General features: G+C 41.5%; 1 protein-coding gene across 1 annotated transcript in view; it reads left to right on the plus strand.

The window, feature by feature from the left end:
• Nucleotides 1-21644, plus strand: part of flvcr2a (FLVCR choline and putative heme transporter 2a) — a gene marked incomplete at both ends in the record, with an annotated part of 41768 nt that extends 20124 nt beyond the window's left edge. Inside the window, 5 exons of the mRNA XM_081347853.1 lie at nt 3556-3666; nt 12264-12369; nt 15298-15409; nt 19273-19337; nt 21582-21644. Of these exons, the coding sequence (XP_081203979.1) occupies nt 3556-3666; nt 12264-12369; nt 15298-15409; nt 19273-19337; nt 21582-21644 (457 nt within the window). The remainder of the gene's footprint in view (nt 1-3555; nt 3667-12263; nt 12370-15297; nt 15410-19272; nt 19338-21581) is intronic.
• Nucleotides 21645-22294: the final 650 nt, after the last annotated feature.

A 22294-nucleotide genomic window follows, 5' to 3' on the forward strand; every position in this document is an offset into this window, starting at 1 on the left:
TAAAATAGGGCCCCATAACTCTAACAAGATAATTTCTCCATAAAAGAAACATTTCCTTTAAAAAAGAGTGTAAAAGACATAGACCAGTGAGAGTCCCGCTTAGAGCGGCTACAGTGGTGCCGTGACCCGGATGGGAGTGAGGTTTAGGGGGTTGAGTGTAACAGACGTAGGCCAATGAGAGCTGTGCTTGTAAACCTCACTCCCCTAATCTCAAGAGGCGCTCTAGCGACTGACGATAGAGACTGCGGTCTTAGCCTCCTTGTTAGATCACCCGCCTCCCATGCGGAGGGGCCAGGGTTTGCATCCCACTTAGAGCGGGCAGTGCGAACTGGAGGGGCTACAGTGGTGCTGTGACCCGGATGACAGTGAGGTTTAGGGGGTGAGTGTAACAGACATAGGCCAGTGAGAGCTGTGCATGTAAACCTCACTCCCCTAATCTCAAGAGGTGCACTAGCAACTGATGCTAGAGACTGAGGTCTTTAGCGTCCTTGTAAGAGCGCCTGCCTCCCATGCCCACTGATGAAAAGCTTATTTTTAAAGATGCCATTTCATCAGTATATTGCTGGATGCAGTCGACACCTGTCTCCCTTAGACGGCCATGATTACTGCATCAGTTAATTTGGGCCGAACCCATGCTGAAGCAGTTTTCATGGATGGTAAATGTTTATTGTGAGAGCATGGCTATCATAAAGTTGCAGTCGAGACTTTCTTTCTTTTTTAAGGAGAAAGCAGCCTTTTGAGGCTGAAGACTCACCTGGACTAAAGAGTATTACAGCCCTTATTTCATGGTACCAAAGAAAGGTGGTGGGTTGCGGCCAATCTTAAATCTGCAAGTATTGAAACGGGACCTGCACAAGCTCCCATTCAAAATGCTGATGCAGGATCACATACGTTCATCATCAAGATTGCTTTGTGCGATAGACCTGAAGGACATGTACTTTCAAGTCTCAATTCTCCCTTGGAACAGACCGTTCCTACGGTTTGCCTTCAAGGGATAAGCATATCAGTACAAGGTTCTCTCCTTTGGGCTGTCCATATCACCTTGCGTCTTGACAAAAGTCGAGTGGGCATTCACACTCTCAACTATTCACTCTCACACAGATTCTGGCACAATATGGCTGCCATCGCATCATCCAGGTGGATGCTGCACATTGGTGGTGGTTGAGGAGATTCCCCCTTCTATGTAAAGTGCTTTGAGTGCAGAGAAAAGTGCTATATAAATTTATAAATTAATTATTATTAGTATTATTATTATTATTCCATATATTCCCCATGTTAAACTGCCCAACTTTACAGCAGAATGCTTTTTTTCAGCCTGGTACAAAAATTGGTTTTGGTCTATATAGCTAATTTTGCCCTTCATGACAACTGTGAGGGGGGTGAATGTTTTTATAACTTATCCGTTTAAGTTATATTAAGCCTTAAAGTTCTGCATAATTAAGGGCGTGGCCACTTGAGTGACAGGTGGATTGCCGCTGCTGTCGTTGTTAGCCGTCACGTCACCTCAGCTTATTTAAGCTGCTGAACTTGCCATCTCTGTTGTGTTTGTGATTTTGTCGGGATTATTTCATACAATTTAATACATGCATTTTACCTTCGTCCACACCTTTGGATTCTGTCGTTGTCGAGTATCGAAAGAACAACCAACAGTTTTCAGTTGTTTTCCTCTGTGAACATACACTAATAATAATAATAATTCATTACATTTATATAGCGCTTTTCTCTGCACTCAAAGCGCTTACATGGAAGGGGGAATCTCCTCAACCACTAATGGATTTCTGACAATTTCGTTGCTTTTTGGAGTTTTCAGATTTAAAAACGTCTATAGATATAGACGCTACACTTATTTTGCGGTACTGTTGCTCTCACGAAACAGATAGACTAGATATGCTTATTTAACTTTTTAGTGAAAAAAAACAAAAAAACTTGTGGGCGTAGTGAAATCCTGCAGGTGTCAGTACTTTCTCTCCGTCCATGCAATAAATGCACATCTTTGAATGAGTGCGGATTTCTAGCGTGTTTTCTTGAACTTAGATAATATTTATGGTTTGACCCATTTGAGAGACAGCCAAAATCAAAGTTTACAATGGACTGAATAAAGCTCTCTACGAACATGACGTGCGCTGTCGCACCGACTGACATGTATGCGCACGAATCACTGTCACTCACACACAGCAATATTGTAAGTTAGTGCATAATACATTTTTAACTAGCATCACGACACACATACATAGGCTATGTCTTTTAACTATTATAGTATTTTGAAGGGCAAAAATATGAACAAAAATATGAACATTGGCTTTACATCATCAAGTCAGCTGTCACTTTAGCACAAGGCCCTGTGCGGTCGTGCACTTGGCACAGCCCTTGCGACGGTATTGAGTAGCATATTGCATTAGCTCCTTAGCCTGAGCTAACCATAGACAGTAAAATAAATGGACACAGCGACCCCATAGACTTCAACGGAGAAAAGTGAAGTCGATTAGAAGCTCTCTCTTCCTGATGGCTGAGCGACTGCGCAGACTCAAACTGAGCTTGACGACGTAGATGTGACGTAAGCAACCCGTCTGTCTTCTAGTAGCTGTGCCGAGAGAAATCTGAATCATTCCCTTCCGAAACTTGCAGAGACGGAGAGTGTGAGTAGGAGCTGTCCATGAGCAGGAGCAGGAGACACTTTTACTAAGTATTCTGATTAATAATTTTGTCGTTTTGCCTCCACGTCCCGATTGCCCGTGAGCTTCTCCTCCTGTCCATACGGTAATCTCTCTACTGTGCGACAGAAAGTCGCGGGGTTATACAAGGTAATGGAGCCTTTTATACATTTTCGTGTTTCTTTAGAAAGAAATAATGGACAAATGGAGTCTTTAAACGCCTCAGATGTAAAGTTATTCGCTGTCAAAGTGACGCCAAAATGAATGGGAGTCAATGGGATGCTAACAGCAGGTGATGGTCCGCTAATCAATGGCGGCGCCCGGGGAAGCTTCAGTTGATTGATTATCCCATTGGAGCTAACATGATCGCGTCGAGCTAGGCGGGCCTGTTTTCAGCAACCAGGCACCTCAGCTCCACCCAAGTCCCGCCTCTTTGCCCATTTTCAGTTATGAGGGAGTGACGCGTTGCCAAGATGACGACGGACGACTTGCCCACTTTAGGCTTCAGAAATGCACTTCAGAAATACTACGGGTGACGTCACGGATATATATATTTTTTACAGTCTATTTCAGATATTTCAACTCACACAATGTGTAAAGAAATAGTTTTTTTCTTCTTCTTTTTCCCCTAATGTATGACAAATCACTGCCAAGATTAAAGATCAAACCATCCCAATGAACATGTTTTGTAAATGACATTATCACTATTGGAGTTCAACATTTTGTAGGACTATTTATACAATCACCTGTAGTATGTGATGCTTTTTGCACAGGGTTATTGTGATGCTGGAACAGCTGCTGCAACAAAGCTGGACGAAATTCTCTTGTATGTGTATATAAAACTTTTGTCCTCACAGAAATGACTGGAATAGGCATCTTGTTATCTTCCTCTTTGTCTTGCCAGGCAGACGACTCTCTCAGTTTATCTGCTGTCGTTTGTGGGGATGGTGATCTACGCCTTCACCCTGAACTTGGGTCATCTGTGGGTCGTGTTCCTCACATCAGGAGTTCTGGGGTAAGAGCTGCAACTTACATTGGGCACAGATATGTTAGGACAATCAAGTCAGCATGAAACAAAAGTATTTTCTTCCCTATTGTGATGAATATCCGAGTGAAACGCTTCTGGAACAAGAACAATCTGCATTTTTGGGGTTTGGGGGGCCACTCCCCCCCCCCGAGCTGGGGCCCCCCAAACCCCAAAAATGCAGTTTTTCCTACATAACTACCTGAACCGTGGCACCGAGGATGACCAATTTTTTATGGTATGTTGGTCTTAAGGGCCCACATCAACCTAACCCATAATCACTCATTTGTGATTTACGCCCCTCCCATAAAAAATGAAAATGCAATATTATTCTACTTTAATCGCCCCTATCTTCAGTTGAGATGTTCAGAACTGCACCATATTTCATGTGTATGATTAACTTGACATCCTCTGGGGGTATGCTAAGTTTCGTAGAATTTCATCCATGGGGGGGTATAAAATAAATTCATTTATGTGCACATTTAGTGACTGTACACTCATCGGCCTGTAGATGGTGGTGTTGAGCGAAGGGTTGCTAGTTTAGGATGATACTGTCACACACACTGACATCCACACGCACAGACACACACCCATACACACACATACAAATCCACATGCACAGACACACACACACAAACACACACGCGCACACACATGTACGCACGCACACATACACGCACAGACACACACACAGACACACACATACACAAACACACACACAGACATGCACATACTACTACTTTTTTTAGGTATATGCATAAACACGCAATACAGCCAAATTGCTCCACGTCATTTATTTTTGTGGAAAGCCAGTGCAGGCCTGAGCGGCGGTCATATTTTGTACCGCCCTGCGGTACATCTAGTTTTCACACTGTTTTGGAAAATAGTTAAAGAAAATAGCATAGACTATTTATTTATTTTAACCCTTTGAAGCCTGCTGTTTCATAGTTGATTCGCAAAGGTCTCTAAATGCTAAACATGATCTGATAAAACTGTCACACTCGATCTCCTCAGTCCAGACTCTGTTATCAAGTAAAAGTCTTTCAGTATAATTGTACAGTCGTCCTCCTTCAGCTCGAGCTTCACGTATCTTTCTGTGTCAAATCTGACCTGATTTATCATGGAAACGCAAGAATAACTTTGATATTGTTTGATATTGGACTGAAGCAGCTTCACTTTACTTGATTATCATACATCATTTATTATCATAATCATGCATATCAAATATGATCAGGCTTTTAATGAAGGTTTATTTGTTCATCTCTCAATCATCATTGTATTGCATTGTATTAAATGTTTCAAAACGCCTCGGTTACGACTGTAACCTCGGTTCCCTGAAGAGGGAACGAGCGTTGCGTCGAGATTGACGCTATGGGAACACATTGCGTGATTGCATCATGAAGCACTTGTAAAATCAGTCCAATGGCGTATAGGCGGGTGACGTCATGGCAGGAAGCTATAAAGCGCACCCAGACCAAACACTGTCAACTTCTGATAGGTCGAAGCAAGTCGATCACAGGCGCGCCGGAAGTATGGCAAGGTGACGCAACGCTCGTTCCCTCTTCAGGGAACCGAGGTTACAGTCGTAACCGAGGCGTTCCCTTTCAAGGGAACTCGCGTTGCGTCGAGATTGACACACATTGTCTTGTGTGAAATCAGGCGAGCACAACAAAGACAGAATAACCTGGGACCCAGGAGTGAAGCCCAAAAGTAGGTTTTAAACCCGATGAGTGTGTGCGGAAAGGAACCGCCCGCCGCATCACACACCTCTTGTAGGGATACCCCTAATACAAGGCTACAAAGCCGCCATACTGCTCCTGCTCCAACGCACCACGGAGGAAACCGGTTTGTTTCCTGTGCAGGGAGCTCTAGAGAGATTGTGGCCTCAACAACCTCAGTTGAGAGACTCGAGTCTATGAGTTGGGCCCCCTCAGGGGCCAAACCCACTCACATAACTCTGTTCTCCAGAACTCCCGGAAGTAGAACAATCAGGGAACCATATGAGCTCCACCGCCTCTGGGTGGAGTCTCCCTACCCTGGGCCTCAGCCCCTGCCTCAACAGGATGTCTGCTCCCTGAATCTGGTGCCCAGGGATGTAGAGCCTGAGCCATCATCACCAGGTGATTAAGTGCCAGGTGAGATGGTGACCCGTCCACGGGCACCGAGCGACCATCCATGATCGCACCCCAGCCCATGAGGGAAGCATCCGTCGTAAGCGTTAAGCGACGACAATGAGCTCCCAGCACAAGATCCTGGGGACAAGAACCAAGGCTTCTTCCACATAACTAGGGCACGTAAGCATCGCCGCGTGACCCTGATCATGCGAAAGGGGTTGCCCCTCGGGGAAACTCTTTGGTCCTGAGCCACCACTGCAGGGGTCTCATGTACAACAGGCCAAAAGGTATCACGTTGGACACTGCTGCCATCAGACCCCACAGTCTCGGAAACTGTTCAGTGAGTGACTGGCCTAGCTTTATTCTTTTCACAGCTGACAGGATGTACTCTATGCGTGCAGGTGAGAGGTATGCCTGCATCAACATTAAGTCCCGACCACGCCTAGAAAAAGTGGTCCTCTGTAGTGGAGAAAGCACACTATTTTTGGCGTTTAGCCGTAACCGCAACTCCTTCCTGTGGGCGAGATCGACATCTCGATGCCGAACTGCCAACTGATGACACTGATCGTGAAAGTTTGGGGTGATAGTGCTAAGCCGAACGAAGAACTCGATATTGGTATGCTTTGCCCCCAAAAGCAAACCTCAGGAACTTCCTGTGATATGGAAGGATGGAAATGTGGAAGTATGCGTCCTTGAGATCTATCGTGACAAACCAGTCCTCGGATCTGATCTGTGGCATGATTTGTCTCAGTGTTAACATTTTGAACTTTAGCTGAATGACTGACTCGTTCAGAACACTCAGATCCAAAATGGGACGCAATCCCCCATCCTTCTTTGGAACGATGAAATACCGACAGTAAAACCCGGTGTCCCTGCTGGAGGGAGGTACATGTTCTATGGCCCCTTTCTCCAACAGGGTTTCACTTCTTGTTCCATTACCAGAACCTGCTTGGGGCCCAACACGGTGGATAGGACCCCCACAAACCTGGGCGGGCGAGACCCGATGATAACCCTTTTCTATGGTCTGCAGGACCCAACAAGAAATATTTGGCAGCATCCTCCACGCTGTCAAAAATTCTAGCAGAGGTACCAGCCTCTCGACACTGGCTTCTGGATTTAGTTGTTGTTGAACAGTCAGTCCGTCGTCCAGTAACGCGAACCGGCAGGGAACGACTGAACTGACTGCTCTGGGACCCTCCTCGGAGGGGGCAAGCATCCCAGGACCACTACGTTTCCGGGTGGACCCTGAGATATGTGCTCGCCGGAGACCACTGCGCCCCGAAACACATAAGGTGGCGGGGTTAGCATAATGGTCCCCTGAGGGCACCGAAGGGCAGCGGGCACCGTATAATGAGGTGTTAACCGCTTTACTTCGGGGGAGACTGCCCTCGTTGGCCTGACCCCTCAGGCGTCAGGACCTTTTCCCCACAGCCTTCTTGGAAATAAAGACGTCCTCAGATCCGCCTTACCCCTTGTAGGCTGCGGTTGAGAGTGCCAACCCAAGCCCAGTCTTTTAGTGGGGGATCAGGAGCAAACACTCTGTTTCTGTTGAGATATGTTTGGCAGAAGTTCCCACGCTGCCAAAAAATCTAATAAGAGAACCAAGCTCTCCAGATTGTTCTAGGTGTTACTCAAGCGACCAATTCGGTGCCCTGTATGGCAAACCAGCAGGGAACGACCGAACTAACTGCTCTGAGACCCTCAACATAGGGGGCGAACATCCCAGTGCCGCTACGTTTCCGGGCAGACACGGAGATGTGGGCTCGTCAGAGACCGTTGCGCCCCGACGCACATGAGGTGGCGGGGTAGCAGAACGGCCCCCTGAAGACATCAAAGGGAAATGGGATCCGTATAGTGAGGTGTTAACCACTTCCCCCCGGAAATTAAGAGAACCAGCCTCTCAAGACTGGTCTCTGGTATTACTCAAGCGACCAATTCGTTGCCCTGAAACGGCGCACCGGCAGGTTTGATTGCTCTGAGACCCTCCTCGGAGGGGGCAAGAATCCCAGCGCTGCTACGTTTCCGGGCGGACAGTGAGATAAAGGCTCGTCTGAGACTATTCACTGGAGACTGTTGCGCCCCAAAGCACACGAGATGATGGGGGTTAGCAGAATGGCCCCAGCATATTAATACCGAAATCTAACTCCTCAGAGATCAGATAAGTACATATTTAATTTTCTCAAATTAAATACAGCCAAATATCAACCAGACAAGTAGAAACGGTCTGGATGAAATGCTGAATACTACATTAATATAGACATCGAACTCCTCAGAGATCAGATAAGTACATATTTAATTTTCTCAAAAATTATACAGCCAAATGTCAACCAGACAAGTAGAAACGGTCTGGATGAAATGCTGAATACTACATTAATATAGACATCGAACTCCTCAGAGATCAGATAAGTACATATTTAATTTTCTCAAAAATTATACAGCCAAATGTCAACCAGACAAGTAGAAACGGTCTGGATGAAATGCTGAATACTACATTAATATAGACATCTAACTCCTCAGAGATCAGACAAGTACATATTTAATTTTCTCAAAAATTCATATTATATTCTCAAACAAAAAGAACCACAATAATAGTCTACAAACACATAATTAGTTTGCAGACAATCATAAGAGAAAGAGAGAAAAGGAAATTCCCGTCTGCTCAGTTCCCTGTGAGTATATAAATATACCGGACCTTATCTACACGCTGCCTCGGCAAACGTGCGATCTGAGCCATTAGATTCTTATTGCAGAGATGCAGACTCATAATCTACGCGCTGCCTCGGCAAACGTGCGATCTGAGCCACTAGATTCTTATTGCAGAGATGCAGACTCATAATCTACGCGCTGCCTCGGCAAACGCGCGATCTGAGCCATTAGATTCTTACTGCAGCCCCGTAATCTACGCGCTGCCTCGGCAAACGTGCGATCTGAGCCACTAGATTCTTATTGCAGAGATGCAGACTCATAATCTACGCGCTGCCTCGGCAAACGTGCGATCTGAGCCACTAGATTCTTATTGCAGAGATGCAGACTCATAATCTACGCGCTGCCTCGGCAAACGCGCGATCTGAGCCATTAGATTCTTACTGCAGCCCCGTAATCTACGCGCTGCCTCAGCACACGCGAGATCCGAGATCGAGTCACAGAATCTTTATTGCAGACCCGTAGCCTAATCTACGCGCTGCCTCGGCAAATGCTAGATCCAAGCCAAAGAATCTTTCTTGACTTTCTTCCCTCGAGAAGAAAGCCAACAGGAGCTGAGCTAAAACTCTCGAAGTGCATATGTTACACGTCAGGAATTATGAATGAACACTGTCAGCCACCTTTTACTAGAGCTGACCGTGCATGCTCTACTCCCAAACAAACAACACATAAATCGCGTGTATCCCCACTCGAAATGAAGCGAGAGCGGGGAGGAACACACGATCCAAAATGCTGTTTGCTCGCCATTATATTCCTGTCTAGATATATAATATGCTTGTTAGGACAAACAACAATAAATAGACAGAGACAGATTTCACAGAGAGCGCTTGCTGAAGACACAGAAGCTGACAATGTTTGGTCTGGGTGCGATTTATAGCTTCCTGCCATGACGTCACCCGCCTATACGCCATTGGACTGATTTTACAAGTGCTTCATGATGCAATCACGCAATGCGTTCCCATAGCGTCAATCTCGACGCAACGCGAGTTCCCTTGAAAGGGAACTACAGAGCTTTGATCATAAACTAAGCATTTAAATATCATCTTACTAAGACATTTTCAGGGTTCTGTTATGTTTTATCTGTGTTTGAGTTTTACTATGAGTTGTTTTTTTTGCTCTTTTTGCTGTTTCCTTTGTTCCTTTTTCCCCGCTAGTTAGGGTACGTTTACAGGACAACGATATGCTTAAAATGGAGAAGTTTTTCCTTTGAGTTTTCCGCATACAGACGACACCATTGTCAAAACGATCCCCATTCACACGGATCAGCGAAAACGACTAAAAACGCTGTATTCTGCTGCCAGGCTAGCCTGACGTTGTCATACTCAGATTCTAGTCAGAATGTGAGTCTGATACTGCTCCATTGAGCTTTGATTATGGGGCGTGTTTCAACCGAACCAGGAAAAAAAATGCCTCTGCACTCAATTGGATAGACCTACAACCAATCAGAGCAATGGAGTAAGTGATGTATGTTTTTCATTCATGTTTCCGATCGCGGTTCTTCTCTGTTCTTCTTTTAAAATGAATGCGCTGTCGATATCTTCTATAATAGACGCGATGGCGGAATCTACACATGATGTTTTATAAACAAAGTTCAGGAGGAGCACATTCAAATAATCAATCCAATCAACTGTCTACGGTCTACACTGTCAGCATGAGAGGAAGCATATATTTATTCTCTCTGTCAACTCACCTAACATTCCTTGACAGTTTTCAGCATCCCTGCACTCACTCTCGGCTTGTTCTTCCACAGCCAGGAATACGGGGGGAGTACTTTGGGTTCGGGCCGAATACCGAGCCCGAGCCCTCTCCTCAGACAGCACGCCAAATATGCATTTATTCTATCTGACTTATTTGTAAGCGTGAACTCGTGAAAATCTATATTCTTCAGCGGCAGACATTTGAATTCAACCCAAGCGCTCGTTGATGACGTGGATGATGACGTTACCGTTGCTCATCTGTCCATCATCATATAAAGCCCGCCCTGACAATTTGATTGGTCCGAACAATTTTTGTTCGGGCATAATAGAGCTGGTAAGTCCCGCCCCTTCCGTAAAACCCCGCTGGACCTCAAAGTTGAAAAACCGTCAATGCAAGTGAATGGGAGAAAATAATTATTTTCTGGTCCCGTTTGAATTTTGCCATGAATGTCAACATATGTTGTCTGTGAATTTTTTATATAACTTTTCATGTTACGAGTTTGACAGTATATGGTATGATTCTTCAGCTAGCAGTTGTGGAAAAGACATAACGAGAAAGACTACATGTCGCCTATGTGACGTCACCCCATGAAGTTGACTTACCCGGGGTTTTCGCCAACCTCAACGATTTTGTTCTCTCCCTGAAAGAAGGCGGTGAAGTGCACCAAAGACACAGCCATGTTTAGCGGGATCCGTGAGCTAGTCCGTGTGCGAGTGGTGTTGACGTTTCAAACGCGTCGAGAGTTGTAGTCCACAAAGTGCTCTCACACAAAGTCTAACCGTATCAAACTTCTACCCGCTAAATTGTAGCATTCTTTACACGAAAAGTTATATAAAAAATTCACAGACAACATATGTTCACATTCATGGCACAATTCAAACGGGACCAGAAAATAATTATTTTCTCCCATTCACTTGCATTGATGGTTTTTCAACTTTGAGGTCCAGCGGGGTTTTGCGGAAGGGGCGGGACTTACCAGCTCTATAGCTCCTCAACGGAACGAGTCCAGACCGAACTTCCCGACCTAAAAATTTTGTGGGCGGGGCTAAGTTTGGCTGGCATCCAGGCTACTGCCAGGCCATTAGATGGCGATGAAGCACTGAATAGACTGAACATGTAATACGCATGTGCATGACGTCATCGTCTTCAGAGATTCACGTTTTTGTTCTTTAGAAAAACTTTCAAACTTTCAAAAACTTAAACCCGTTTTCAAAAGTTATCGTGTCCCAAAACGCAGTTGTCATGTAAATGAATGGCCAAAACGCATACAAAGTTGTACGTTTTTAGTTGAAAACGGTAAACAGCCCCTTAGTTCCTGGGTTACTCATTGTTTTATTAGTCATGTCAGCTGTGTCTTTTTTGTCTTTGATTTGTTATGTTTTCTGATCCTGATGCACTTATTACATCCTGTTTCAACCAAACCGTGACAGAGATATTATTTGCAGATATAGAGTGACAAATTATATTTTTATGCATTTTTTGTAAGTATCTACTTTACTGTTATAAAGATCTCATTGATTTACATTATAAGTTATCAGAATTTCATCTTTTTTTTTTTTATAAATAAAAGTATAAATGCCTGATGGATCAAATATGATACTCAATAAAAAGAATAGACAATGATCCATGCGAACCATCCACTTCTACACATACTGACCATGAGGTAACATTTACATCTGGATCCACATCTAAATATAGATGATTTTTTTTAATAATTACATGTGGCCGATTGATAAATATCCTCTATTTCCGGTCATGCTGCATACAGTGATGGTGATTTTACAAAGCAAAAAAAAAAAATAAAAAAATAAAAATAAATAAATAATATATATATATATATATATATATATATATATATATATATATATATATATATATACACAGTGTATATATATATTGATCTACATTAAGTAACATTAAGTATGGCAGGTCTTTATAATAAATAATCGTTTTACTTTGTATTAATGTTTTGGTTTTTTTGTAAAATGAAATATTTTTAATTAATATAAAATCAAAATTCAAGTTTTAAACCAAATTCACACATGTTGTGATTCTTGTGTCGTGTGAGCGCAGGTTCTTCATGACGGGTTATCTTCCGCTGGGCTTCGAGTTTGCAGTGGAGCTCACGTATCCCGAGTCAGAGGGAACATCGTCAGGACTGCTCAACTGCTCAGCGCAGGTCATGCATGTACTCTCTGATCCCAGACCTGTAGACCGTCTGCTTTGTTCTGAAGCGGGGACTTAAAGGATTAGTTCACTTCAGAATTAAAATTTCCTGATCATTTATTCTAATCAGTGCAGTTCTCTTCAGTGCAGCTTCAAAGGCTCTACACGATCCAGCTGAGGAATAAGAGTCTTATCTAGACAAACCATCGGCCATTTTATAAAAAAAATAAACAGTTATATACTTTTAACCATAAATGCTTGTCTTGCACTAGCTGTAATGCGACACACATTACGAAATCATGATGAAAGGTCAAGAACCGATCCAGTGTTTGGAAAGCGAACGTGCAAAGCCAGTCAAACGCCATTTACAAAAATTTTAAATAAATAAAAGGTAAAACACTGATGTCGGATGATTTTAAAGTTGAGTTTTTCGCCCTTCCCTACATTTCTGAACCGGAACACGCATGACCTTTCAACGTGATTACGTAATGTGTGGAGCATCACAGCGAGTGCAAGACGAGTGTGAGATAAAATGATATCACTGAATAAGAGACAAACAAATCCAATTGTCTTTTGAGGTTTATTTTCTTGCAAGAAAAGGCCAGCAGTCGTACAGTCACACAGATCATCATATTGCATCCAGTGGAGGCCCTCCTGTCACGTACCAACACTCTTTACCATTCCAGTACAACTCCATATTAGAATAAGGAGAGTGTGTTTGCTCTTTTACTGTCATATGATGGTCACACACATCTTAAAGATAACATTTCTTCCACAATTCCCCCTCGTTTATCTTTAAATGATAACTATATAATAATACAGCAAATTTAAGTTACATCATCACATCTATACTCTTCATTCCTGATTTCCATAAAAATGATCACTCTTAAATTTGTGAACGAAGATTTGAAAAGAAGAAAGTTTAGGCTGTTTTTGTGGGGATAGTTCCTTTAGTATAAGCAAGCAAGTAAAGATTTTTATCTGAAGCCGGGCTGAATGAATAAACACTGTTATTGCACTCCTGACACTAGATCAGACCCTCAGTCACCTCAGTATAAGCAAGAAACAGTATTGATGTTCAGAACAGAAAAAAAAAAAACATCTTAACTCAATTAATACATTTCACCGTAACTTCCACTGGTCGTGTCGTCATCGAATTTCTGTGGTTTTGGATATATATCTTTGAATTGATAATGATCATTTTTATGGAAATCAGGAATGGACAGTATAAATGTGATGATGTAACTTAAATTTGCTGGATTATTATATAGTTATCAAATAATGATAAAAGGAAGTGGAGACTGGCTAGGCCACTCCTAATTTGCTTCTTATTGAGCCACTACTTTGTTGCCTTTGTGGTATGTTTCGGGTCATTGTCATGCTGGAAGACCCATCCACGACCCATCTTCAGTGTTGTGGCTGATGGAAGGGGGTTCTCGTCCAAGATTTGGCCCTGTCCATTGGCCCGTCAATACAGTGAAGTCATCCTGTACCCTTAGCAGAGAAACAGCCCAAAAGCATGATGTTTCCACCTCCGTGCTTGACTGTAGGGATGCTGTTCTTGGGGTCATAGTCAGCATTTCTCACCCTCAAAACACTGCGAGTTGAGATGATGCCAAAGAGCTTGATTTTGGTCTCATCTGACCACAGCACTTTCTCCCAAGCCTTCCCTGAATCATTAGATGTTCATTGGCAAACTTCAGATGGGCCTGTACCTGTGCCTTCTTGAGCAGGGGGACCTTGCGGGCGCTGCAGGATTGTGTAGTGTGTTGTTTGCTTGGTGATTGTGGTCCCAACTGCCTTGAGATCATTAACAAGCTCCTCCCGTGTAGTTCTGGGCTGATCCCTCACCTTTCTCATGATCATCCCTACCCCATGAGGTGAGATCTTGCATGTAGCTCCAGATCGAGGGCGATGGATTTTTCATTTAGTATTTCTTCCATTTCCGAATAATCACACCAACAAGTCTCCTTCTCTCCAAGCTTCTTGCTGGTGATCTTGCAGCCCATTACAGCCTTGTGCAGGTCTACTAGTGATGTGTCGTTCGCGAACGAGCCGGCTCTAACCCCGGATTTCCACCAACTGCGGAACGGCTGCGGAACGGCTGCGGCTGGCTCCGCTGCGTGTCGGCTCTGTGCTCCGCCATCCTTCAATACCCACCAGGTCCGGATTTGTTGCGGAACGGCAGCGGCCATGACTGACAGCTGAAGTCACGAGGACCCACGAGATCTCGCGAATTCACGAATGATCGTGCGATATAAGTGCTGAATTGCTGCTGAGCTCTCCGGCATCCGGCAAAAATAGAAGCTCTGCGTATCTGCTCCGGACGGCTGCGGATCGCCGGAGTCGGAACGCTGCCATTCCGCAGTCAATGAAAATACACACATTGACTTCAATGGAAACCTATTGACTCCGCCGCCGTTCCGGAGTTAGAGGAAATTAGGGGTAAGAGCTGATTCTTTGTAGATTGGAAATGTTTGTCTCTTATTCAGTGATATAATTTTATTTGCCTCCACATGAGCATTTGTGGTTAAAAAGTATAGAAATGTTTTTTTTTGATGATCGTTTGCTAGATAAGTGACTTTGAAGCTGCACTGAAACATTTCACATTTGGACCTTCAACCCGTTGGACCCCATTGAAGTCACTATATGGAGACACATCCTGGAATGTTTTCCTCTAAAACCTTTATTTCTTTTCCACTGAAGAAAGAAAGATATGAACATCTTGGATGACGTGGGGGAGAGTAAATTATCAGGAAATGTTCATTCTGAAGTGAACTAATCTTTAAAATTATTACAATGTTGCATTTTCTTCATGGTTCGGTTTGCTTTCACAAGGTAACATTTCCAAAATGTGTTTATGCAAGTCACATCTAAATCCATGACAGCTCCTGGCACACGAGAGATGCGCACATGCTCATGATCTTCCTGATGTGTGCAGATGTTTGGAATCGCATTCACCATCATTCAAGGCAAAATCCTGGATCACTTCAGCACACTGGCCGGCAACATCTTCCTCTGTGTGTTCCTCTTCATCGGCTCCATCATGACAGGTAGAAACTCATCACATGACGCTCAACATGTGACCACTAACAGTTGCACTCGTCTTCTGCATGTGATGTTTTATTACAGCATGACTTCAACTTGTGGCGTCACAGTGGCACACCTAAACAAGCAGGGTATCGCTGTTTTATACATGCTGAGAAAAACTAAACGACCGTGTCATTCATTTAAAGTGCATTCTTTATACCGTCTTACTGAAAATCGTGGTTTCTGGTTTAAATTTTTTTTTCATAATTTTTCAGTGTTTCTTGACATTCTTGGAAGCAGTGCTTATCAATCGATTTTGCTTAGCTAGTTGTAATTTATTGTCCAGCCGTGGCTGAAAATGGGTCTTTGGCCTTGCTATACTACAGTACAATGACAAAACACAACATCCACATGTACACAATCAAATAAATACTTAATAAATTCATATAATGATGAAATGAGATATTTTCACCAAACTTGGCACACATGTGTATGAGCCCAATTTGAGGTCACAGTAAAAAAATTGCGACGATTGAACTCTAGGTGGCGCTATAACATGAAAAAAACATGAACAAAAAAGGGCTATAACCACTGACCGTTAGTCCGATTGACTTGAAAATTGGTATGCAGTATGTCGTGCCATGTATGTCTATGAGGACATTGGCGTATCTCAAAAAACATGGCCGCCATCGGCCAATGAAGTTTGAGCACCTATTAGACAAGGTTAACAGAGGCCGATCGGAACGAAACTCAATGGGCATATATATTTTATAGTGATTACGTGTGTGAGGTTAAAAGTCTTTCTTCTATCCCACTTTAATATGTCAACTACTGTACAAGTAAGATTGATTTCCCTGAACATTGTAAACATTGTGACTGGACCAGCCCGACACAACATCAGCTCAACCGAAGGGTTAGTGAGGTGGTGAAGATTGCAATTACAGTAATTGACAGAAGGAGAGTTTGATTGGACACACAACCATTGATATCAACAACAAGATATGGGGAGTTTTTTTTATTTTGTTCTAACTTTGCATGATTACATGGTTAGTAATCTTTTTTATTTATTTTTTTATTTGCATTGATCTGTTTTATTTTCATCTGAATGACCCGTCTGTTGAAAACTACTTCTTTGATGTATCTTAGAGTAGCATGAACTGTAGTGCATGAATATAGTTATTATTCAGCACCATGTTACATATTACAGTTTTTTTCAGTCGCTAAAAAGCGTTTGTCCAGCCAGTGTTCACATTTTCAAAACTCTAAACACAATTAGCACAGCATCGGTCTTTTGTGGCCATACCATTCACACATTTCTTGTCGTTTTCACACAATATGCAGTCAGTGAACACATTTCCATAATGCTTAAATTTTCTTAACAGACAATCTATACCTCCCAACAAAATGATGGATTGTTTTTGTAGTATTTACAAATGTTAACACACAACATCCCACAATAGCAAAAACAATATTCCAAACCTTAGATACAGTATGGACTGCATATATTTACTGCATTTACCATTTACATGAAACTTTTACCATTTTTGTAAATTTCATGATTTTAGCAAAATGTGATTTTGATTGCTAGCAAAATGTGTTGCTTTTGAACAATGTCACGAAGAAACAAGCTTTTCGAGTCCATATGCATCTTCCTGGAGTAATGATGCTGAAAATTCAGCTTTTCATCACAGGAATAAATTACATTTTACACAATTTGTTACATGACATACATATTTTTAAACAGAAATCAGTTATTTCAAATTGTACTAATATTTTACAATATGAAAGTTTATAAAAACCTCTGCTTCTGCAATGATATCAGTTCAAAAACAATATATCAGTGAGAGAGTCAAGGAGCTACAACGACAATATGTCCAGGTATAGTGTACTGTATATCCAATTCAATGTCCAGTTCTATAAGCTTTGCACTTTGCAAGAAGGTAACCTTCACAGTACAGTATAGTATACAGTAATGACATGATTTACATAATCTTTGTTTTGAGAGTTATGGAATTGGAGGCCAACCAGGCCCCTCATGAATTCATATACATAGATGAGGCAGGATTCAATCCGGCCAAAAGGCGTCGACCTGGACGAAATGTAATGTGGAAGGTTCATGACCATCAGCCTCATGAGCAGATGTCCCTCCTTGAAGCCATGGATGCTGTCTCCAAGGGTGGATCCGACATACCAAGCAGTTTTATCCCAGGTGCATCGCCTTAGATGATATCAGATGTGATCTTGAACATGTGATGTGAACATGTGGCCTAACCCTGAAGATCGCAGAGATTTACATTTACATTTATTCATTTAGCTGACGCTTTTATCCAAAGCGACTTACAATTGCTAATTATGTCAGAGGTCGCACGCCTCTGGAGCAACTAGGGGTTAAGTGTCTTGCTCAGGGACACATTGGTGTCTCACAGTGGATTCGAACCCTGGTCTCTCACACCAAAGGCATGTGTCTTATCCACTGCACCACACCACCCCTTTAGAGATTAGATACAGTAATTCTATGTTTTTTTTTGTCCCCCCTATGTTTTTTTTTTTTTTTTTTGCTGTTGATTTTTTTGTTCACAATGCTCTTGTGTGTTTAATGGATATTTTGTTCACTGTAAGCAATACTGTAAAACTTTTTCTGTTCTATCAAACCGTGTTTCTAGTGTACCTCCTGTAGTAAACAGTAAAAGAATAAAAACTGATTTGCTTTTTACTGGAATGCTTATGAATGTGACTGTACTGTACATGTGGACATACAGTTCCCAACCAAGAAATTTAGTGTAAAACGGTGAATTGCACGTTTTGCATGCAAATACCTGTAAAACTGAAACATAAAAGTCTATGCAGTTTTTGTAATGTCAACAATAGACAGGATTTTGAAACCTGGTGTACTTTGATTGAGTGCATGAACCTGTGAAGTGAAAACAAGTGTTATTCTTTGACAGAAAATTTTCATTTTGAGTCAGATTTCCAGTGTTTTGGTAAAGTTAGTGTGCGCAGAGAAACATGTTTTCTGTTTTGAAATGAAGAGTTAGTATATATTTAACAAAATGTGTTTTTGAGAAGACAATTAACCATTTGGCCAATTGTGTTTTGTAGGTGTGAGTCTGTGTTAAGAGTTTAGAAAAAGTATCTGAAGTATGGGTAAGCGCTTGTTAGCGATTGAAAAAAACTGTAAAGCACCAGACCTGGCATCATATTACCATGATATTGCTGTGGTCATTTTGTAAGTGTATTAAAGTCCCCCTGTGGTGAAAATCCAGCTTGTAATGTTGTTTATGTGTCTATGTGGTGTTTTTAATATGCTTTAAGACAAACCATGTGTAAATTCATAAGTCGACAGCATTGCTGAGTATTTCCTCCTTAAAACTGCAGTGAACCAAAGACAGTCTCAAAAACACGCTTTGAAATCGCTGGTGTTTCTGACGTCACAAACTACCTTGTAACCAATCAGATCAACGTGTGATCGTCAACCAGTGGATCTCTGAGCTGAGTGAGTGAGTGGAGGCGGGGCTCATTTGCATATTCGTAGAACGACGTATATTAAATGAGGCAATGGTATCAAGTTACATTCAAACGATTTTAAGACATGAAGACATTAAAAAAAATTTTTTTTTTAAAATTGTAATTTTGGTGATCAAAGATGAGCTTTAAGGGATAAAATGATTGACTACAGGGGGACTTTAAATACAGCCTGGGTCGGTATTAATAGAATAATCATGGGTTTGAATCCCAGGGAATGCATGAAATGATAAAGTGTATTCCTTCAAAGCAATGTAAGTTGTTTTGGAAAAAAAGCATCTGCCAAATGCATACATGTGAATGCAAATTAACTTTAAAAATGGACAACTTTTCAATGATTAGACTTTGTTTCTCTGCCTCACAGCGTTTATAAAATCTGACCTGCGGCGACAGAAGGCCAACCAAAAGTCTCAGACAGAGGTGAACACTGTAAGTATGTTATAACTGGACATTAGCAGAAGAAATGCAGTATTTAAACTTTAATTTAACACTGAAAAAACAGTGAAAGCTGAAACCGGTCTGATCTGCCTGAAGCTTATGATCAGATCCCTCTCTATGATCTGATGCTCTGTATGAAAAAGAAAAGGTGCAGCTCATCCAAGAGGTTATGTCAAGGATTGAGGGTATAAAACATAATATGGGTTTTAATGACATTTTTATGTTGACTTTAAGCTCATATGATATAAATCAGAACAGATTGTCCTGTACCAAACCAGGAATGCTGTCATGCTGTTAGCACATTATGATTGATAGGGTGTCTTAAATATGCATTAAATGCCATACGACACGCAGAGAACTCGTGTATAGCATATCTTCCTAGAATAACACACTATTAAACCAAAAATAATTTTAAGCTCTTCATTTGGTTAAATGAACACTAAAGGCTGTTGTGGTCAGAGAATCTACAGTAGAGTAGGAGTGCCATTTATAATAAAATTATTAGTGCTGGGCAACGCTTAATCGCATCCAAAATAAAAGTTTTTACATAATATAAGTGTGTGTACTGTGTATAATTATTTTGTGTGTGTGTATATATATATATATATATATATATATATATATATATACATACATACACACACGTATCATGTATATATGTAATAATTTTTTTTTAATATAAATATATAATAAAATAAATATAAATATTGTATATACATATATAATATAAATATACATGCATATGTGTGTATTTATATATACAAAATAGACACAGTACACACATATTTTATGTAAACACAAACTTTTATTTTGGATGTGATTAATCGTTAATCACCTGTGTTTACATCCTGTTTTCGGTTGAAGTCCAAAGTAATCGATTGCCGAGTTCACGCGCGTGATCATAGGTAACTAAACCTATGTGCGTGAACTCGGCAATCGACTATTTTGGACTTCAACCGAAAACAGGATGTAAACACAGGTATGTGCGCTGGCTGAAATAACATCATTTTTATACATATCTTTCACATCTACTGCAGTCAGATTCACTCGTGTTCACTCGGAAGGAATCACTCACATGGCTGTGCACTTGTAATGACACATCAAGGATGTTAAGAGGCTAAAAGCAGGTTTAGTACTTGCCCCATTGAAGTCAAAAGGGTCCAAATTTTAAAAATAGAATAACTCGGTGTAGGCAACACCGATTTTTGTCGTTGTTCTCTGTATTGACAGCACTCCAAATGTACAAAAAAATGAGCTCAATGTTAAAATTGACCGGAGTTCTCCTTTAATGGGCACTTAAGGATAAACTCAGGGTTCAAAGTGCACGAGAGAGCATCAGGGGAAAGAAGAGAGCTGGTGTGCCTGGAGGGTGTATACAGTAAAAACATCCATACACAACTGTTTTATTACATCTTTAGAGGAAGCCAATATGTTACAAACATACATAGAGTAATGTTTGTTTGAAAAATAAATAATAATCAAACATTTATATAAAGATGTAAATAAAAATCACACACACACAGGTCTCCAAAAAAATAAAAATATCTCAGATTCAGCTTAGTTTGGCCAGTTCCAAATCTATAAACTAGATAAAACAAGCAAATACAAATTTCTTCTACTTTTGCCAAACATGAGAATTTCTTAGCAAGACGTGTGTCTGTGGATAATGTCAGGATCTTTATCCACATGTATTCAGTACAGTTAGGGTGATATAGAAAACCTCAACTGCTTGGTTGCTTGTATCCCGCAAAATGTGAACTATATTAGCGGCCAGCTCTCATCTGATAAATGTGACTATGGTCATGAAGTTATTACCGAATGAAACGGTGTGTAATGTCACATAAGTTTTCCTTGTTATTTCTACAGTTATTTCTGTGCATTATGTTGTAGATTTCATTAATATGATGTTTAGTGTTCCTTACTGAGGTAGTGATGGATGGTTGAATTCACTGTTTTTTTTTAGCGCAATTTTCCACCGGACAAAATTGCGCTTGTTAACTCATGATTTCTGTTCTGTGCGTCTGTGCGCACCAATCTTGCACTTCTATCTACTCCTCAACCAGACCACCTAGAGACTTCGGGTTTTCGGCATTATGTTAAGGAAGGTCTAATCTCGGGAACGCACAAACAAAATCCAGGAAAAGATTTACTATCTCTTAGTGTTGTGATCCCATGACGTGAGAAAATTGCGCTAAAACACTCACTGAGTTTTTATTACTTGTTTCTTCTGTCCAGGACTCATCCATGCATTCCCAAGACGGAAAATCGTTCAGTGTCTACAAATCTACAGTGTCCTGAATAATGACGGCTCAGGCTGAACCGCCCAAGCACAAGTGAAAGTTTTCTTCATTCTGCTAATAACCGCTGTTGATCCTGCAGTGTTTAGACTGACCGATAGTTCGAGATCCCACATTAACCCACAGCACTCAGTGGGAATCATTCATCACACACAATTCTGTAAAATACTTTTTTGTAGACCACTCAATTCACACAAATATGACCGAATAACATTTAAAATGTTATTGTTCTGCTTGTGTTTCATAAATGAGGCTTAATATGTTTGAATGTGTTGGGGAATGTATCATGTTTGCATGATGGTTCCTTAGATCTGACCTAATGTTTTTATGATTGGAAGTATTAATCTAGTATAAGAGTCTCTGTAACAGACACATCTGATCCGAGAGATCTCACCCTGTGTTCGTTGATGCTGCGGACATCACTACAGTATATTATTACGGAAGGTCGAAGCCCTTCAATAAAACCCATCAACTGAAGCCTACTTGAATGTGCCAGAACATCAGTCATGTGATCAGTGGAGGACGTGTGATTGTACTAACAGCCAACCGTACAGGACACTTATCTCAGACTAAAGACAGCATTATAGTATATAGTGTGTGTTGTAGCATGACTGATGGATGCTCTTTGATCCAGTAGAAACATATACAGTG

Source organism: Scardinius erythrophthalmus, assembly GCF_964197995.2.
Source record: "Scardinius erythrophthalmus genome assembly, chromosome: 19".
NCBI classification, from domain to species: Eukaryota; Metazoa; Chordata; class Actinopteri; order Cypriniformes; family Leuciscidae; genus Scardinius; species Scardinius erythrophthalmus.